This window comes from Rhinolophus sinicus, chromosome 12 (assembly GCF_057876585.1).
Source record: "Rhinolophus sinicus isolate RSI-liver-muscle chromosome 12, RSI-T2T, whole genome shotgun sequence".
In the NCBI taxonomy this organism is placed as follows: Eukaryota; Metazoa; Chordata; class Mammalia; order Chiroptera; family Rhinolophidae; genus Rhinolophus; species Rhinolophus sinicus.
This window is the reverse complement of record NC_142512.1, coordinates 40,924,308-40,943,633: the sequence shown is the minus strand read 5'-3', so window position 1 is coordinate 40,943,633 and position 19,326 is coordinate 40,924,308. Positions and strand designations below refer to the sequence as shown.

The 19,326-nt window shown below is 52.0% G+C and overlaps 2 protein-coding genes across 2 annotated transcripts; both read right to left on the bottom strand.

Annotated features, from left to right (window-relative positions):
* Nucleotides 1-5,665: 5,665 nt before the first annotated feature.
* On the bottom strand, nt 5,666-12,385 carry AOC3 (amine oxidase copper containing 3). Its single transcript, XM_074319780.2, has 4 exons — nt 10,411-12,385; nt 9,078-9,363; nt 8,506-8,635; nt 5,666-7,749 (listed from the first exon to the last, which is right to left on the bottom strand). Exons 1-4 carry the CDS (start codon nt 12,008-12,010, stop codon nt 7,474-7,476), a joined length of 2,292 nt encoding a protein of 763 aa, XP_074175881.1. The 5' UTR covers nt 12,011-12,385; the 3' UTR covers nt 5,666-7,473.
* Nucleotides 12,386-12,663: 278 nt separating this feature from the next.
* AOC2 (amine oxidase copper containing 2) lies at nt 12,664-19,177 on the bottom strand. The gene is made up of 4 exons (XM_019747648.3): nt 16,280-19,177; nt 14,010-14,295; nt 13,645-13,774; nt 12,664-13,300 (listed from the first exon to the last, which is right to left on the bottom strand). Exons 1-4 carry the CDS (start codon nt 17,865-17,867, stop codon nt 13,034-13,036), a joined length of 2,271 nt encoding a protein of 756 aa, XP_019603207.3. The 5' UTR covers nt 17,868-19,177; the 3' UTR covers nt 12,664-13,033.
* Nucleotides 19,178-19,326: the final 149 nt, after the last annotated feature.

Below are 19,326 nucleotides of genomic sequence, written 5' to 3'. Positions count from 1 at the left end.
GACAAACGAAACCAGGTCAGCCAATCCCAGAAAGGTCAGATTAGCCAGAAATATTTATGCAACCAGCTCTCTTTGGATACGGAAACTCAACAGATTTTCTTCTCTCTTGTTCTTTAAAGCAGTTGAAGGAGTAATGGGGCTCGTTCCAAGGTGGTGAGAAAGGCAGGGACCCTTTTTTCCAGGATGGAATTTAAACAAAATAACCCCCTTCTCCAGGGAGGTCAGCCCTCCCTGTCCTTGGAGAAAACAACAACTAGCTTTGCTTTTGCTGATCTGGTTAATATGCTCTGCAGATGCGCCTCATGGACAACAGTATTTTAAATCTTTTTAATTAAAAAAACATTTTTGAAACATTTGGTGAACAGACAGGAGACAATGGGGCTTATGCACGGGGGGGGGCGGGAGTGGGTGCGGGTCAAACCCTCCTCCCATCCCTGCCTTGGCAAGTTTGGCCTCAGGGCAGCAGAAAGTGAGCCTAATAGCAGTGGCTGCTGTCAACTGAAGACTAGCCAAACATCCCCCGAAGTCCCAGACTACAGAGTTTTACCTAATCCTAAAGATGAGCGCCCTCCCCACACACAACATGCCCATAATTGAATTTCCTGCCAACCAGGAGAGCGAGGGCACAGAGCTGGTTATCTCTTATCAAAAAATAAAGAAACACAACATTTAATATCTACTCCCAGTGATGGGAGTAAAATTCACACCCAATATTCCCACTGACTGAGCAGAAAGATGGAAGTGAGGGACTGGGGAGCTTCTTGCAGTCAAGACGAACAATAGATTTGCTATAAGTAAGGCGGAAGGGGTCATTGGAAATGGGTCGTGTGACCCTGAGAATAAGGGGGAACTTATGTCAAGAATCTTAACGTCAAGGCCTACCCCTGGCCACAAGGCAACTATGAGTCTGGGCCTTTGGGAAGTTACATTCTTAGCTCCCAGCTAAGATCACACCATTAAGATGGCTAATGTTTTTTGTCCTGAGCAGTGTTACCAAGCAGAAGTCAAGAATATTCACTCTGGTAGGGTATCACCAGGCGCTCATGTCGGGGAGGTGGGTGATGATCCAGGTGGGAGAGCCCTTTGCCTTGACTCGTGGGGAAACTGGTAAATAAAAAGACGCCACCCTGACCACCTTCCCTCAGTGTCTTGCTGTCACATCATTTGCTCTGATATTGTTTCATCCTAGCCTTCACAATCATCCCATTAAATACCTTAAAATCTTGTAAAAAGTTGTCCCTGTCAGAGAATTACCCAGGAGACAGGACCACACATTCTGCTCCCCCACTAGGTCTTATTTCCCTTTGAGTAAACTTGGCCCCTGCCTCTGGGAATATATGAAGATGAGTTTATCCCTGGGAGCGAAGTCCACGCCGCCCCCTCAGCCTGACAACACATGCCTCGTAGAGCTGCTGCCCCAGAGGTCCTGTGTGGTCAGCTCAACCGTCTCGCACACCAGGTCACATTCTGCTCTGGTCTGCATTCTAGGGAGATTGCTCTGGCTTGAGTGGGGGACAGACTAGAGGTGAGGAGACCAGGCAGGAGGCAAAGGGCCAGGATGAGGCCAGTGCCCTGGAGGACAGAGAGGAAGGCATGACTGTGAGAAATGTGTAAGGGTAGACTTGACAGGACTGCGTGCCCAGTTGGGTGAGGGTGGAGAGAGAGGCCACAGTGTCTTACACGACACCAAATTTTCCTGTTGGGTGACTGGAGGGGTGGCGGGTCCTTTCACCAGAAGAAGGACATGCCTGAAGAGCAGGAAGTTTAAAGGGGAAACTAACAAGTTTGAGTTTGGGGTGCTCACGGGAAGCCCCCATACAGATGCCTAGGAAAAGGGCAGTTGGCTCTATGGGTCCAGAGTGTAGGAGAGATGTTGGAGGCTAGAAAAACAGATTTGGGTTCAACAACAAACATTAGCCGTTGAAGTATGAGAGTATGAGGTCACGCAGAGGGGAACCTCTGGAGAGAGAAGAGAAGAGGGTCAAGGACAGAGTCCTGGAAAACGCCAAGGTTTGGGGCTGAGTGGGCTGGTGGGCGGAGCACAGGTAAAGGAGTCAGCGTGGAAGACTGAGAAGCAGCAAATACAGATGAGGAATGGTTCAAATACGGGGAAGTCGAGACAGGAGAGTTTCAAGAAGGGAGTAGTCCGTGTTGTTGAATGCCATTGAGGGGTCCAGAAAGTCAGGAAAGGTCTATTGATTTTGCATATAGAAGTCACTGGTAACCTCTGTCAGAGCAGTGTCTGGCTCCAGGGTCAGCAGAGGAAGGGCACCAGGTTGAAGAGTGACTGAGGGAGGGCAGGAAGTGGACCCAGGACCTGTGGAACACTCCTTGGAGGAAGGCTGAGAGAAGACCACTGCTCAGGAGATACAGCGCCCTGGAACGGCTTCAAAAGATGAGAATTGAGAGGAAGAGCCAGTCAAGGGGGAGAGGTTATAAATACAGGGAGAGGAGTGGATAACTGAAAGAGAATCTTCTGGGAAAAGCTGGAAAGGCTGAGGTTCCCCTTAAAAAGGTAAAGAGGCTGTAGAATTAATGAGTCATTCTCACCACCAAACTCAGTCAAAGAAGCTATCAGGAGGCCTTCAGACACCCCCGCTCCCCCTTTTTTTTGGGGGGGTGAGGAGAACAGGACTTTATTGGGGAACAGTGTGTACTTCCAGGCCTTTTTTCCAAGTCAAGTTGTTGTACTTTCAATCTTAGTTGTGGAGGGTGCCGTTCAGCTTCAAGTTGTTATCCTTTCAGTCTTAGTTGTGGAGGGCGCAGCTCAGCTCCAGGTCCAGTTGCCGTTGCTAGTTGCAGGGGGCACAGCCCACCATCCCTTGCGGGAGTCAAACTGGCAGCCTTGTGGTTGAGAGGATGCACTCCAACCAACTGAGCCATCCGGGAGCTCAGCGGCAGCTCAGCTCAAGGTGCCCTGTTCAATTTTTCAGTTGCAGGGGGCGCTGCCCACCATCCCTTGCAGGAGTCGAGGAATCGAACTGAAGGTTGCGAGCCCACTGGCCCATATGGGAATCGAACCGGCAGCCTTTGGAGTTAGGAGCATGGAGCTCTAACCACCTGAGCCACCGGGCTGGCCCATCCCCGGCCCCCCCTTTTTTTTTTTAAAGGGATATAACTTTTTTCCAAACCCACTATGCACTGTATGACTATTACAAGAATAATCTAAGCAATTATCACGTAACCACACTAACTACAAAGGTGACCGATTGTTGGGTAAGATTGACTTTAATCTGCAACTGACTTTCAAAGTGATCTCTTAAGTGTTCAGTGAATATAATGCTGAGGCTCTTCCATTCATGAGGTCATGGGCTGCACTGAAGCCAAACAGACCTTCCTGGGCCAGATCTTCCACTGTCCTCCTGGAGGCCTCACTATGCATTCAGGCCACAATTGTTTCTTACCTCTGAGCCCCCTCCCTGTGACGAGGTCTTCTGTAAACTCTATTCTTCTTGTCTGGGCCACAATGTCCTAAAGGAATGTCCTAAAATCTGACTCTGTCACTCTCTTGCTTAAAATCCTTCTATGGCTCCCCATTTTTCTTAGGGTAACTAATCATGCTTGCAAGGACCTGTCTCCTCGGTCCTCTCCTTGTTCCTCCAGGCTCTCCTCACAGCTCACCCTTCTGTCCAGGAACCTGTGCTCTTGGATGGTGCCATCTTGTGAACTTCCTGGCCTTGGAACATGCTCTTCTCTTTGCCTGGAACATTCTTTCCACTCTTCTTTCTCCCTCAGCTGACTTCTACTCCTCTGCCAGGATCAGTTTAGACATCAGATCCCTCAGGAAGCCTTCCCCAACTCCTAAGTCTGAGGGAGGACGCCCTGCTGCTGTCTTCTTCCCACCTCCCCTCTACAGTCCTTGTCTGTAATTGCCCCTTTACTTGCCTCTCTTGCCCCTGAGGGCAGAAATTGTATCTCTTATTCACTAAAATATCCTAAGGCCTCCAATGCTGCCTGGCACTTAGATGGTACTGCATAACTTTGTTGAATGCATGGAGGAATCCTTCTCTTGCACTCTGAGCTGGAACCCTTCCCAGGGGCTGCAGGAGGACAGCAGAGGCAGGGGAGCAAATCTTGTGTTCCTCACAGGGGGGGTTCTGGTGTTTATATTCTTGGGGAAGTCCCAGTGATGCCCTCTGACCTAAGCCCAGGGGGTCCCTTGTCCAGCTCTTCTTAGGGCAATGGCCTCTGACCTGAGTGCCTTGTGGACACTAGTTCTTTCAGAAGCTGACATCCTCAGTCATTACTCACTCTTATCACTTGACCACAAGTCTCAGGCCAACACTCTAGCCATCCTCAGTTTTTTTGGGCTCTGGGGTACTGCTGTGGGGACAAAAGCCATGTCCTCAGCCCACACCCAATTCTCCACTCCTGCCAAGATGGAGGGTGGTGTGGGAGAGGGCGGGAGAGAGGACTGGTCATGTAGCCCTTCTGACCCTAGCTGGGCTGACACTCCCACGATCTACATGTCCACTGAGGCCTGTGGCAGGTGTCATTCCTATGGGGAGATGCAGAGAGATACAACCACAGTTACATTTATATACACACACGCACACACACCCCACATACAAACACTCGTACTCTTTGGGTGGAGATAGGTTTCAAGGTAATGGGCCTGATGTTAGTAAGACGGGGTCTGAGGAGGGATAGACACCAGCGTTTCTTTATTCCTTTCCTCCATCACTGAACATCGAGTAACTGATCGTAAGAAGGAACCATAGGAGGTAGAAACAAAAGGATGTGCATTTAAAAGAGAAGTTGAGTTACTCAGGTCAGAAGAAGAGGAAGCATGAAGTCAGTATCAGAGCCTCGGCTGGCCAGGACATCCCTTTTTCTCTCCCATCACAGTTTTCAGTCTCCCTGTCCTCAGTCTCTTTCTGTCCTCTGGCACCCTCGCTTCCATCCCAGGCTGTGTTCTAAATGAATCCAGCCCTCACTATCCCTCTGCTCTTTACGAAAGTCTTCCTCTCTCCCTGTTCTTTGGAACCTAGTTTCTCTCCAGCTCACTGACTCGACTCCTCTGCATCCACTGTTCCATTGACCCGGAGGTGAACTTGAGCTTTGGGCCTCACACCTGGATAGTAACAGAAGCTGATGTCTAAGCTCCCTGGAGAGATTTCCCTCTGGTCATAAGATAAGCAGCATCTAAAATCCATTTCCTGCACTTCATCTCCTGGCCTGGGCTGAGCTGCCAGCAGGCAGGAGTTGCCCCTCCCCATTGCTTCTCATTGCTCCCTCTTCAAAGAGAGACAGAGTGAAAGTGAGCGAGAGAATGAGAGATTGATTGAGGTTTAACATTTTCTTCAAAGATAACCAAGCAAGAGAAGGCAAAGGAGTTACTGGAGGCCATGCCTATTTCTCTCTGTCTCAAAACTTGAGAAATTTGAGTCCCTGGGCCCATACCTTAAGTCACTTTACCCTCTTTACCCCTCATCCAGTCCTAAAAGATGTCAGTTGAAAAAAAAAAGTTGGGGACGGCCGGATGGCTCAGTTGGTTAGAGCGCGAGCTCTGAACAACAGGGTTGTTGGATCGATTCACACATGGGCCAGTGAGCTGCGCCCTCCACAACTAGATTGAAGGACAATGACTTGGACCTGATGGGCCCAGGAGAAACACGCTGTCCCCCAATATTCCCCGATAAAATTTATATATATATAAAAAGTCAAGTCCTGTTTGGGCTCATTTATTATTTAATTTGAATAAGTAACACAGTCACATGGTTCAAAATTCAACAAGTACAAAAGGGTATACAGTGCTAATCCCCTCCCTCCCCTGTCCCCAACTTCCCAGTTCCCTCCCCAGAGGCACCAGAGTTACCCGGTTCTCCTTAATATGCATATATAAGCAAACACAGGGGGTGCCAAAAAATGGATACACATTTTAAGAAAGGAAAAAACGATTAAAATTCTAATACTCAATATATACTGATAACAAAAGATGAATGCAAGTCACATTTGACTTCTGCAATTACAAGAGGTGCTCAAAGTGGTTACCATCAGCGTCCAGACACTTCTGATTATGGCGAACTACTGCTTGAGCATCATTGACTAAAGTGTCCACTTGTATACATTTTTGGGGCACCCCGGTATGTGTTTATATTCTCCTCCCTTCTAAACCACAAATGGGAAGTGCACCATACACACTTCTGCACCTTGTGTTTTTCTTTGGAAGATTATTCCCTATTAGTATAAAAAGAGATATAATTATAGCTGCATAGAATTGCATTGTAAGGTGGTACCAGAAATTATTTAACCAGTACTCTAGGGAAGGACCATGCAGTCATTTCCAAACTTCTGCTGTTTGTATTAACATATCCACTCCCAATCCAAGACTTGCAGAGGGATCACTTAGTGGGAGGCTCCTCCCCCAGAGGGCCAGGCTCATTTGCATGCCTGCATGTGATTGGACAGCCCCTGGCCCAGTCCTTTGCTGGAGTCCCTGGCTCTTCCTGCTTCTCAGCCTTGGTGCCCACCCAGCCTCCTCTGTTGGCTGCTACCTACAGAGGTCACTGGTCACACACAGCACTAGCACAAAAGGACCATTCCTCATTACCACTGCATCCAGAAAACCACCTAAAATGCTAACTTGAGCTGCTGCTCTCCCTATGACCGTTCTCTGCTGAGAATGGAAGGCAGTGGTAAACAAATGGGCAGAGTGAACACACCTGACCCAGGACTAGAGTGAGGGCAACTCCTACTCCCCATATATGACAGACACACAGGGGCCGACTCTCAAATTAGATGTCCCTTGCACTTTGAGTCTTCCACAGGCCTAGGCCTACGAGAGGAGGCTTAAGCTGAGAAATGAGGGCTAGGGGAGCATTAGGGCAGAGGAACATCCACTCAGGGCTGGGAGGGAAATCCCAGGATACAAGAATTGGTAGGAGCAGGAGGAGGCAGTAGGCAAGAGGAAGAGGAAAAGAAGGAGGAGGATTTGGATAAGAGGGAATAAGGGTCAAGAAGCCCCTTCCAGCTCATCCATGGAGGCATAACCTTGGCAGGAACATAGCCCTGGGGCCTTTAGGGCACTATCCCCATTGCAGACACCCAAGGCAGGGACTAAGAAGGTCAGGAGGGACCGGGAGAAGGCCTAAAAAGATTTGGGAAAACCGGAAAGAAAAAAGGTGGTGGGGGGGGGAGTCTTCTGTGGAAAGCTTGGCCATCACTCCAAGCTCCTGGTTGGCCATTCCTCTCCTCTCTGGGACAGGAACCCAGCAAGTCTGGTGGCAACAAAGCTGAGACTCCCCTGTGCCCCCCCCCCCCAGCAGCCCAGTCTCAGGATGCTCTCAGCAGAGAGGGGGATGCAAGGGAGGGTCATGGGTGGAGGGGATCTTGGGGGAGGAGGTGGAGGAGACCTCAGGGGTGTGAGAAAGGAGACGAGGGCACCAGGCTTCCTGGCCCAGTGTCCACTGCTCCCCCTACCCAACACCTTGATCTTGGGGCCCCAGACACATTCCCCATCCCAGGCACCGCCTACTCGTGAGAGAAGCCCCCGTGAGAGAAGGCAGGGAGGTCAGGGACACAGGCAGCAGCCTGGGGGAGGCAAGCCAGGGGGTTGACCTCACAGGCCGTAGCATCCTGGTCCCCCCGGAAGAAGATGGAGTCAGCAGAATCAGAGGAGGGGTCCTGGTCAAAGAAGTTGTAGGGTTGGAGGAAGAAGCCCACACCATTCCCCACAGTCACCGTGTTGGGGATGTCCTCTGCATGTGGGATGTGCAGGAAACCGGCTGTCACCCAGGCCACCAAGTCCTAGCAGGGGAGAAGGGAGAGGATCATGAGGCCTGGCTTTGCTAAGGACACGCCTGCCTCCCACAGTAGCCTTGTATGTAAGGATTTGTCATGCCCGCACACCTTCCCTCAGAAGGATCATAAGTCTTTAAATGTTTTTCCTACTGTCCGGAAGTCAAAGCATAGTTAATTTCATACTCATTGGGAACAACATCTGGCTCCCTGTACCAGCCTGTGCTTCCGTCTCTGACATTTCCCATCACATCTCTATCGGCCTCCCCACCCCAAGAGGAATGATAACGCCACAGGCTACTTCAGCTCCTCTGCTCCTCACTTCCCAAGAGCCCCAAACTATAACTGAGGGAAGGAGGATGGAGGAGGGAAGATCAAAGCTTGGGAGGCAGAAAAGGTCAGCATTCAGAAATTAATGCTGTAGTGGTCAGGCCAGGAATGAGCTTTAGATACAATAGATGTGGTCTTCCCTGGTGACTTCCAGCCCTCCTTGAGTCCTAGGGCCTGAAAAGGACTCAGTTCACAAAGCTGAGATTTATAGGGCTGCAGGGTCTCGAGGATGGCCCCGGGGCCTCAGCCAGCATCTGCAAATGAACTCCCAGCTTGGGAAGATTCCCTTGAGAGGTAATGATGAGATCCATGAAATAACAGAAGGCAGGAGTCAGCTCCTGAGAAGACCAGGCATATTTTAGGGATCCCCAAGAGAAGGCGGGGCTCATCTTCGTGCCCCTTCCCCCTCCCTCGGCCCTGGCATAGTCAGCTGACCTCTCCAGCAATGGTCTCATTATTGATGAAGTCACTGAAGTCCACAGTGGGGGCCCAAGGGTCGTTCTGATTGTAGATGCTGGTGCTGCTGGGCTCCTCCTCCTTCCGCTGAGTCACAGCCAGCTGGTACCTAGGGAGGCACTGGTCAGGCCTCTATGGTCACCAACCCCATTCTGCTGCCTGATTTTGATGGAAGGGAGCTGAGCACATAGACCTCAGCTTTTCTATCTCATTCACACAGTGACTCTGATGCCACCCTGCTGAGTCCTCCATCACTCTTCCAGGTCCTCCTGTTCACCCCCCCACCCCCCGCCCCCCCGCCCCCCCACCCGCCATCTCACAGCACAGCCCCTCCCCCATAGGAAAGAACAGTTCTCAGCCTTGAGCTTCAGCCCTCCACCAGGACAACTTACCTGCCCACTGCGAGTGTCTTCTGATAAGCAGGAACCCTCTGGGCCTCACACCTCACTTCACCGAGTTTGCACTGAGTTTCCAATTGCCCCTCCGAATGCTCCCTTCTCAACTCTCGTCTCCCTGACACCCCGGGGTCTCTGTGACACCCCGCCACTCACCTCCCCCAGCTGAAGGCTCTCTCCATGGAGCTGTTCTGGGGCAGAGGCTCCCCAGCAAAACTGAACACCTGGATGCGGTAGCCCCGCGGGTGACCCCACTTGTTGCTGTGGTTGCTGGCCAGGTACAGGTAGCGAGGGTGGGTGCTTCCCAGAGGGAAGGCGGCCTGCTCCTCTGTCTCTAGCCGCTTCCGGGTCACCTGCAGCCTCTGCATCTGGTGCTCAGGGCTCCAGGGTACCACCGTGGGGACAAAGGCCATATCCTCAGCCCAGACCCAGTTCTCCAGTCCTGTGGGTGCGAGGGAGGGACAGGAGGGGGGGTGGAGGGAGGAAGAGTGGAGTGAGGTCTGGTCATGCAGCTGCCCTGCCCCCACCTGGCTTCAGAGGCGGAGTCAAAGAGAAGCCGCGAACTCAGTGTGCCCCTTACTTCCCTTCCCTGCCTCTAAAGATATCCCCAAATCTTTCAGCTAAAGCTGTTGAGCTACAAAATATTTCACCAAGGATTTCATTCATTTATTCACTCCCCATTCATTCATTCATTCATTTGTTCACTCATACTCATTAGTGGCGAGAGAGGGCACATTTAAGATTCAAGGTTATAGGAAGAGAGGTGTAGGCCGGAAAAGGGGCCCTCCCTGGGCAACTTTTCTGCCTGGCCTTAGAGGATATTACCAGCAGAGATGACATAGTAGGGCATTCTGGGCAGGGCAAAATATGAGCCAAAGCAAAGAAGCCTGACTGTAACGTGGTGTGTGTGTGTGTATGTGTGTGTGTGTGTCTGTGTGTGTGTGTTCAGGGACAGGGTGGGTTTCGATGTGGCTAAAACAGGACACAGAAGAATCTGAGAAGCCAGATGGGAAGGGCATTGTAGGCTCTTCTGCAGATGGGATCCCATAGGTGATGGGGAAAGTGGGAGTCGTATGAGGGAGCAGGCTGGCATGGGCTAGTAGGTACCTCTGGGCACAGAGTGGATTCTGGACCTGAGAGGAAGAAGAGAGCGAATAGCAGAGAGAGATGGCACCTACAGGAGGAGGGCAGAGGGGCCAAGTGAGATGTTTGAGACACTTCAGGGGGAGAACAGACAAAAATCTGATCAGCTCAACGTGGGAAAGAAAGTCAAAAGACAGACTCCAAGACAGCTGTGTACCCAGCCAATGAGCTGAATACATTCAGATTCCAACACCCTCCCATCAAGCAAAAGAAGAAGCATGAAACTCCAAAAGCGCATACTCAATTCTCAAATCCTCCTTTCCTGCATACCCACCATAGACCCAAGACAAATAGACACAACTCTCCAGTCCCTCTTCTGCAATCCTTGCCCATGGGCATGTCTTACCTCCTACATCCAGGTCCACCTTGAAGTGAGCGCTGTGGGTGTGGGCGGTGCCCAGCGTGTGCTGCCCAACCTGGTTCCCGTACCTTCGGGCAGCACCAAAGAGGAACGCCGAGCTGATGTAGCCCGTGGCATGGAATTTGACTTCTATGGCCCCACTGGGGTAGAAGACCATATCCCACACATAGTCGTAATTGAGCAAGGTAGACACAGATCTGACGACCAGCACTGTCTCTGTAAGGCCCCCAAAATAGTGGGAGTGAATATCTGAGTGGTGTCGCCTCAAGGGCAAGCCCTGGTTCTGTTCAAACACACAAAAGGCATCGCGTACGGTCTTGGGGGTTTGGGACTCCAACAGAAAGTGCCAGTCCATGTAGGTTGCCAGGTAGGGGCAGTCCACCCCACGCGTCAGGGGCGTGGAATACTTGCCCATGCCAAAGCTGCTATCGATATAGCGGGTCAGCATTGCTGCAGGGGAGTTTCCACCATAGATGGCTATGGCCTCTTGGAGGCTGATCTCGTAAGCTAGCCGTTCTCCCTGGAAGTGGATGTCAAAGACCCTCGGGCCACTGAAAGCTCCGAGGCCAAAGGAGAAAGTCCACAATGATGAGGCCACTTGACTCCCCTGGACACTGAAGCGGGAGCCCTGAGGATAGAACTGCAGAGGGGGAGCCGGGCCTGGAGGCACCGGGGACTTCAGCGACCAGAACGCACCTGTGCCATTGTCTGGGATCAGCACCACATTCACCAGGCCAGCTTCAAACTGGTCCTCCAGCTGGGCCAGACTCTCATAGTAGCGGCCTTGGAAGAACACCTTCCGGATGGTCCAGCGGGCAGGGTCCAGAGCCTTGTGGTCTACCAGCAGCTCCAACCCCACGGGGTGCAGGTAAAACCCAGCCCCTGAGATGTTGTAGTAGAGGCCAAACCAGGTGGCCCGGTCCCCTGATTGCAGACCTCGGGGCGCCGAGGTCATTGTTACAAGGTTCCTTCCTTGGCGTTCGTAGAAGCAGCAGTGGTGGAGAAGACCAGTAGCCTGGGGCAGCTCTCTGTCGAAGATCATCTGGTCTATGTCCAGGTACTCTCGCATCAGCACGGGGCGTCGGTGATAGGGCAGGGGGCCCCCGTGATGCTCCACGGTCACATCCCGAATGTAGGAGGGGTGCGGAAGTGGCCCCACCACCAGCTCACTCACGTTGGGCTGGGCCTGTCCGCCAAAGAAGACGATGGCCAGTGCCTCCCGGGGAGGCGGAGGGCGCCCCCGGTCCAGGTGGGCCAGGGTTGCAGCCTTGGGGGGCAGCTGCAGTTCCACCGAGAAGATGCAGTTGTCTGAGGGGCGGGCCTGGGCTGCATCGACCAGGCTTGGCCCCAGCTGCTGGGTCAGAAAGCTCATCACGGCCGTCAGCTCCTCTTGGCTCAGGTCTGCAAACAGCTGGCTCTGACCAGGGTGTGTCCAGGGCTGGGCACTGGGAGTTACGGAGGTGCAGTAGGGAGGCAAGCTGGGTTCATTCCCAGTTACTCCCCTTCCAGCTAGCAAGACACACACCAAGATAAATATAGTGAGGACCGCCAGAGCAAGGAGCACCAGGGTGGTCTTCTGGTTCATTGTCCCTTGAGCAGAGGGACATAGGATTGAACCAGAGTAGAGGCGGTATTCTCAGGCCAGCAGAAGAGGGTCTCTCTTGGGCTCCTATGTGAGGGGCTCCTGGACTCTAGTTTATGTTCGTTCCTTGTATTCAGAGGCGTAGGAAACTGAGCGTGGGAAGGACGGGGAAGGCTAGGGAGGAGGCGGGGCAGGCCAGGGCTGGGGGGTGGGCCTGAAGCAGGGCAGCAGAGATTTCCACAGACCTTACATGGCTTTGTCTTCCAGGTTCCAAATCAGACTCTGTTCTCTGGGTCAGGGTTGGAACTGGGGGAGAGCTGGGGTAGGGGAAGGGGGAGAAATTTCAAAATAATGCATCTGACCAGCCTGAGCTTGGAAATGCACCAGCATCAAGGAACCGGGTCTGCAGCTTCTCAGCCCTGCTTCTTACCCCCGAGGCCCACCTTCCCAGGGTCAAATGTTCCCTTTCCTGTAACTTGGAACTATTGTTCTCCTTCCAAGGAAACCCCCACCCCAGCCCTTCAGCTTCCCAAGCAGCATTCCTTGGCCAGGTCTTTCCCTTGTCCTCCTTTCCATTGCTAATTTCCTTGGCCAGAATCCTTAATAGTCTCTGGGGTATTCTAAATGCTTCAAAAGTCACATAGAAGACATTCAAGTAAAAATCTCATAATATTTATTATAAATTGCACATAACATCTATTTTTACAAAATTCAATTTATTCTTCCATTTCAATACACATCGATAAAGAAATGTCTGCTATAGCACTCACCAAACGTGAACACTAGCTATTTCTGAGTGGTAGGATTTGTGTTTTTGCTTGAATAGTTCAATAATAATACCATTTGTATAAATTCATCATTAATAGGAAACTGGAGATATGAATTAATCGAAAGAATATATGGGGGTTTAGTGTAGGAGGAAACATTAGGAAGCCAGGGGAGCAGGAAGTGGGAACAGAGAGGAAGAAGGCTTATATGTCTTATCACCCACCCATATCCACTCTGTGCCCCACCACACCCTTGGGGTTAAAAGTCTTGGTAAGAGAAAGGGGGCAGGTCCGGGACACAGGCCGCTAGGTGGGGGATGCAGGCCACAGGGTTGACACTGCAGAGCCCAGCATCCTGGCCCTTCTCAAAGTAGATGCTGCCAGGGGAGAAAATGGAGGGGTCCTCATCAAAGAAGTTATAGGGTCGGAGCAAGAAGCCAACTCTGTTCCCCAGAGTCACTGTGTTGGGGATGTCCTCAGCATGGGGGATGTGCAGGAAGCTGGCTGTAACCCAAGCCACCAGGTCCTGCAGGAAGAGGGAGGAGCTGGAGGACTTTGGAGGAGGGAACGCAGAGAACCACCCCTCAGCCACAATCCCCAACCTCCAGCCTCAGCCCCACTTCTACCTCCTCCCAGCCCCAGGCCCACATAACAGGCATGGTGATCCACGTGAAAAGTTGTAGGGTGGTCAGTGTCCCAGGGCTAATCTCACCCCAAGAGGGATGACCCATGTTGGTCGTCAGAGAACTCCGTGACCCCTGAATCTGAGAAGTGGAAATGTACCATTCCCTCCACCCTATGGCCAGGGGACGGGCAGCCAAGACACCAGACACAGAGGAGCCGCCCTCCTCTGCCCCTAGGGCTACGAACCTCTCCTAAGAGAGTCTCATTATTGATGAAGTCAGCAAAGGCAATAGTGGGTGTCCAGATGTCATTCTGGTAATAGATGCTGCTGCTCTGTGACTCCTCCTCCTTCCTCCGGGTCACCACGAGCTGGTATCTGACCAGGAATGTCGTAAGACAGTGGAGTCAGAAAATTCAAAGGCCTTTACTGCGCCAGAAGCCCTTTGGATCAGATCCTGTGTGAGACCATCTCCCATCCCATATCTACTTGGATCTGAGAGGAGGTACAGGGGTGAATGTAAGCCAAGGATAGTGAGTTGGGGTCTTCAAGAGCTGGAATGGGGAAGGGGACCCGTCATTCCCTACCACCCAGGGCCCAGGGCTCTCCTCACCTCCCCCAGCTGAGGGCCCTCTCCATGTCGCTCTCCAAGGGCATGTGTATGCCGAGGGGGCTGTGGACTTGGATTCGGTACCCACGCTGGTGACCCCACGCATTAGTCCTGTTACCAGCCAGGTAAAGGTAGCGAGGAAGGGGGCTCCCCAAGGAAAAAGCAGTCAGGTCCTCCCTTCCCAGGACCTGCCGAGTCAGCTGGGGACGCTGCAGTTGGTGCTCCGGACTCCAAGGGGCTGCCACAGGTTTGAACACCACGTCTTCAGCTACCACCCAGTTTTTCAGCCCTGCCAGGGTGAGGGGAGGGAAAGGAGTTCCACACCAGGTGAGAAGTCTCCTCATCGCTCCCGATGTCTCTGCACTGGCCTGACAAAGGGCAGCAGAACTCATTAGAGAGCACTCCACGCTGGGAGCTAGGAGGTCTGCATCTGAGTACTAGCCCATCTTCTTCGAACCTGCCCTGTCCAATAAGGTTACCGCCAGTCACAGGTGGCTATTTGCATTGAAATGAAAAATTCAGGTCCTCAGCCACACTAGCCACATGGACTAGCATATTGGACAGTACAGATATAGAACATTTCCATCTAGCAGAAAGTTCTATTAGCACTGGTCTACCCAAGAGACTTTGGACCAATTGTTTGCTTCTTTGATTCTTTTTCCAAATCTCTACACTGGGCATCATAAAAGCTATTCTATGGTTGAGCTTTGTAAACGGAAAAGCACATGCAGGTGGCTGGTAACATTCTTGCAACTATGAAAGGGATATTTGTCTTGGAGAAGCTGGCTGGAAAAACAATCCCCTTCCAGGGTGCCCTGCATACCCTTCCCAACTCTGAGAATTTGCTTTTTTTTCCCCTCAACAAGGCAAGGACCCATTTTCAATCTTTTTCAGAAGCGAGATTTACATCTTTAAATTGTCTGGAAACTCCCCAGAACTCTACTGCATTCGTAACCTGCACTCATCCCCCCCACTCGGTACTTGATCATATATTTTCTTTCTGCAGGTCCAGACTGTCAGTTCCTTTAACCGTGACCTATGTGAAGGCCCCTGGCACACAGCAGCCAGTGCCTCCGCTGGTTGTCCTATGCACAGCGGGCCTGACACAGACTCAGGCCCACAGCACCCGCCTGTGCTGCCCACACTAGGGATCCAATAAAAGTTATTTGATTTTACTTCCCAAGACAAAGTTCTTTAATACCAAAAATGCTAAAGAGAAACTCCAAATCATAAAATAGTCATATTCGAAACATGTCAAAGAATATGCCATTTCAATCATGCTATTTTCTTAGTTCTTCTCCCATCTTCCCCATACCACACACACACACACACACACACACACACACACACACACACACACACACACACAGTGTCTTTGTACTCGAGAGAATAAGAAAATGTTTCACAAGAAATAGCCTCCGTTACATTTGGGGAGTCAGTCACTTCCTGTCCCATCTCTCCCCACCCTCCTTAATTTCCCTAACTATAAAATGTAGAGGTCCTGGTGGATCTCTAATTTTCTTTCTGGGTTATCGTCTGGGATTTGATAAGGTGGTTATTTTCTGTCCTCAACAAAAACGTTAGAAGCAGCAAGTTCTCTGTGCTGAGCCCTACTCGATCACTCCTTTTTGCACTTGCAGCAAGCCTACTGCATGCCATGTCACTGGAGAGCCCACTGTGATGACATGTGCTGGCAGGAATGGGATGGCCCTCCCCAGGAGGGTGGGGCCATTATCCCATATCCCGTTGTCTGAAATTCTGCGGAGCAACTCCCAGCTAGAACGCACCCTTCTCATGCCCCTGGACCACCTCTACTCTGAAAAGCTCTTTAGACAGACTGCTTCCTACCTCTGCTCAGGCCTCTGTTTTCCCCACTTCCACTGACCCTCAGAATTAGTTAGGAAGAACTCGAGAACCCCAACTCCAGTCCCATTCTCCCTCGGGGCAAATTCACCACCCAATGTCACTCAAGGCTAAGGCAGCCAGGCACAGCCATGACATTTAAACTAATTTCACAATCTCAGCAAGTCAGAGGGGCTGGGTGATGGGGCTGAGCAGGGGAACCGTTCCTTTCTACCTTCTGCCAGATACCCAGTAAACCCAGTATTTCAGGCTGACTGCACGCAGATGAACACACTCAAATCAGTCCCCATTCTGTTGCCACAATGAATTGTGGTGCTGGAAGGCCACCTTCTTGCCCTGTCCGGCTTGATTTGGGGGTCTCCCTTCCCTCGGACCCATCTCAACCCTCAATTCTCATCCCGAGCACTCACCTGCCACATCCAGATCCAGCTTGAAGTGGAAGGCATGTGTGTGCACGGTCCCCAGCACTCGTTCCCCCACACGGTTCCCAAACAGGAGGCTTTCCTCTCCCCCACTCAGGAAAGCTGTGTTGACAAAACCTGTGGCATGGACCCGACCTTCAAGTGCCCCATTTGGGTGCAATACAAAGTCCCAAATGTAGTCATAGTTGCCTACAGATGACACAGACCTGACTACAAGGGCTGAGCCGGCCAAACCACCATAGAAATGACTCTGAAGGTGATTGTGGTGCCTTCGAAGGGGTAGTCCTTGGGCCTCCTCAAATACACACACAGCCCCTGGGAGCAGCTGAACTGTCCCTTTGCCCACTAATATGTGGATGTCCACCATTGTTGATTGATAGGGGCAGTCCACTCCCCGCACCAAACCCCGGCTGTGACGGCCAAGTCCATAGCTGCTGTCCAAGTATCGGGTCATCATTGTCTTGGGTGAATCGGCACCATAGATAGATACACACTCTTGGACACTGACTTCATAGGCCACTCGCTCGCCCTTGAACCGAACATCAAAAATCCTCATGCCAGTGAACACCCCATGGCCAAAGGTAAATGTCCAGAGGGAGGACACCACCAGGTTCCCCTGGACACTGTACTGGGAGCCCTGGGGTGAGAACTGAAGAGGGGGCAGAGGACCTGGGGAGCTCCGGGGCCGCAGGGATGAAGCCCCATTCGGCAGGGGCAGAGGCACTCTGACCACTTCCAGCCGGCCTGCCTGAAACTCCCATTCCAACTGGGCCAGGTCTGCATAGTAGCGCCCAAGGTAGAAGACCTGCTGGACAGCCCAGCGGGCAGGGTCCAGGGCCCTGTGGTCCAGCAGTAGCTCCAGCCCCACTGGGTGAAGGAAAATCCCAACACCTGAGATGTTATGGTGCAGGGCTATCCAGGTAGTACGGTCCCCCGAGCGTAAGCCACTAGGGGTGGCCTGCAGAGGTGCCAAAGTGGAGCCATTGTAGTTGAAGACTGAAGCAAGGAAGACTGGTGCCTTAGGTAGCTCCACCTCTTTCAAATGCTTCCACATCTGGGCAAACTCAGTTCCCATCATGGGGCGTCGGTGATAGGGCAGGGGGCCCCCATGACGCTCCACGGTCACATCCCGAATGTAGGAGGGGTGCGGAAGTGGCCCCACCACCAGTTCACTCACGTTGGGCTGGGCCTGTCCACCAAAGAAGACGATGGCCAGTGCCTCCCGGGGAGGCGGAGGGCGCCCCCGGTCCAGGTGGGCCAGGGCTGCAGCCTTGGGGGGCAGCTGCAGCTCCACTGAGTAGATGCAGTTGTCTGAGGGGCGGGCCTGGGCTGCATCGACCAGGCCTGGCCCCAGCTGCTGGGTCAGAAAGCTCATCACGGCCGTCAGCTCCTCTTGGCTCAGGTCTGCAAACAGCTGGCTCTGGCCAGCGTGTGTCCAGGGCTGGGCACTGTGGGATACGGAAGGGCAGCGGGGAGGCTGGCTGGAGCCCCCTTGGCTGGTCAGCAAGACATAGGCCAGGGCAAAGATGGTGATGAGGGACAGTGCCAGGAGCACGAGGACTACCTTGAGATTCATGGTGAGAGCTGCGAGCTGAGTCCTACCAGATGCTCCTTCAAGTTCCAGACATCAAATCAGGGCTTATATTCAGTAGGATGGACAGGAATGGAGAAAACTCCACCCTGTGGGTTGAACAGGAAATTTCTGACCTTGATTTATATAATTCTGTTCCAATTTTCTGTTCTGTGGTTTGGCCTAAGGTACTACTTCCACGTGCACAGCATCTCCCCTGCCCCTGAGCTCCTACGGGCAGCACGCTCAGTACTCAATACTGGTTTCCATCATTTAGACCAGATTAGAGGGCATGTGGAGTAACATTAAACTACCTTCCACCCAAACTGGATCTGAGGAAGCATGCAAATCTCAGATGACCAACCAAGACCTGTGTGCTGCATGCGGGCACTACAACTGTCCATTTTCCTACCTCCTGGCAGACACTACCCCCCAATATTTCCAGAATCCACTGCCCAGTTCAGCAGCAAGCACTGCGTTCTGCCAGGTGTCTAAGGCCAAGCGCTTGATCTGTAGTCTCAGGCCTCTTCTATCTGGTCGGTGAGAGAGGAGTGGTGAGCCCCTGGGCTTAGCAGTCAGATTTGTACACCAATCTCAGGTCCCTAAGCTGTGTGACCTCAGAGAAGGTACTTATCACGAGTCTGTGTCCTCATCTATGAGGAAGGGTTAAGACTACCCTATAGGTTCATGAAGATTAAATGAACGTCATCATGCAGAGTGTTTAACAGAGCCTGACACAGGGTCAAAAACTGTTAGCTACTGGTATTGATCTCTGAAACAGAACAGGGCCGATGTTCCTCCACTCTTCAAGGCCTTAAGTCTCTTTTGGCAGAGACGATGAGAGCATCATTGGATAGCAGAAGGTGACTTTACAAGGTGGGAGTTGAGGAAACTTTATTTCAGAGGGAGCTAGGGTCCTACATATCTCTCCAAGTCATTTGAAAACCAAAACCAGGAGTCCCCGGGCATCTCAAGAAATTTAAGACATTATTCAGAGGGGAGAATTAGTATAAGGTAAAGCAAACGACAGGGTAGAGTGCTCCTTGAACCCGGTGACTCCTCACACGGAACTAGAGCAGCCTCTACTGGCAGTTCATGGGTATCACTGGGAGGGAGGGAGGGAAAGACGGAGGCAAGGATGGAAAGGAGAAAAGGAAAGAAGGCAGGAAAGAAGGAAGGAAGGACCTGGGATCTTGGTGAGGGTAGGAACAGAAGGCAGCTTAGGTTTGGGAAGAGCTAACGTTTACATAATTCAGACTAAACACAAATGAATGACACACCCTTCCCTCTTGGTAGGCAGACGCCTCAGTCTTTCCGTTATACCAGAGAAAAGAGGATGCTCAATTGGTACAGACACCCAACAGTGTGGCCGGAGGTGCATGTGGAGTGTGTAGCCCAATGTGCACATATTGAGTATGGGTATGTCCCTAGCCACCAGAGCATTGCACCACGGTCTGCGGCTTTA

Coding starts and splice junctions, on each gene's coding strand:
- AOC3 (XM_074319780.2), bottom strand. CDS start 12,010: ATGAACCAGAAGACCACCCTGGTGCTCCTTGCTCTGGCGGTCCTCACT. Junction 8,636..9,077: donor AGAGCCTTCAGCTGGGGGAG/GTGAGTGGCGGG, acceptor GTGCCTCCCTAG/GTACCAGCTGGCTGTGACTC. Junction 7,750..8,505: donor ATGAGACCATTGCTGGAGAG/GTCAGCTGACTA, acceptor CTCCCCTGCTAG/GACTTGGTGGCCTGGGTGAC.
- AOC2 (XM_019747648.3), bottom strand. CDS start 17,867: ATGAATCTCAAGGTAGTCCTCGTGCTCCTGGCACTGTCCCTCATCACC. Junction 13,775..14,009: donor AGGGCCCTCAGCTGGGGGAG/GTGAGGAGAGCC, acceptor ATTCCTGGTCAG/ATACCAGCTCGTGGTGACCC. Junction 13,301..13,644: donor ATGAGACTCTCTTAGGAGAG/GTTCGTAGCCCT, acceptor CTCTTCCTGCAG/GACCTGGTGGCTTGGGTTAC.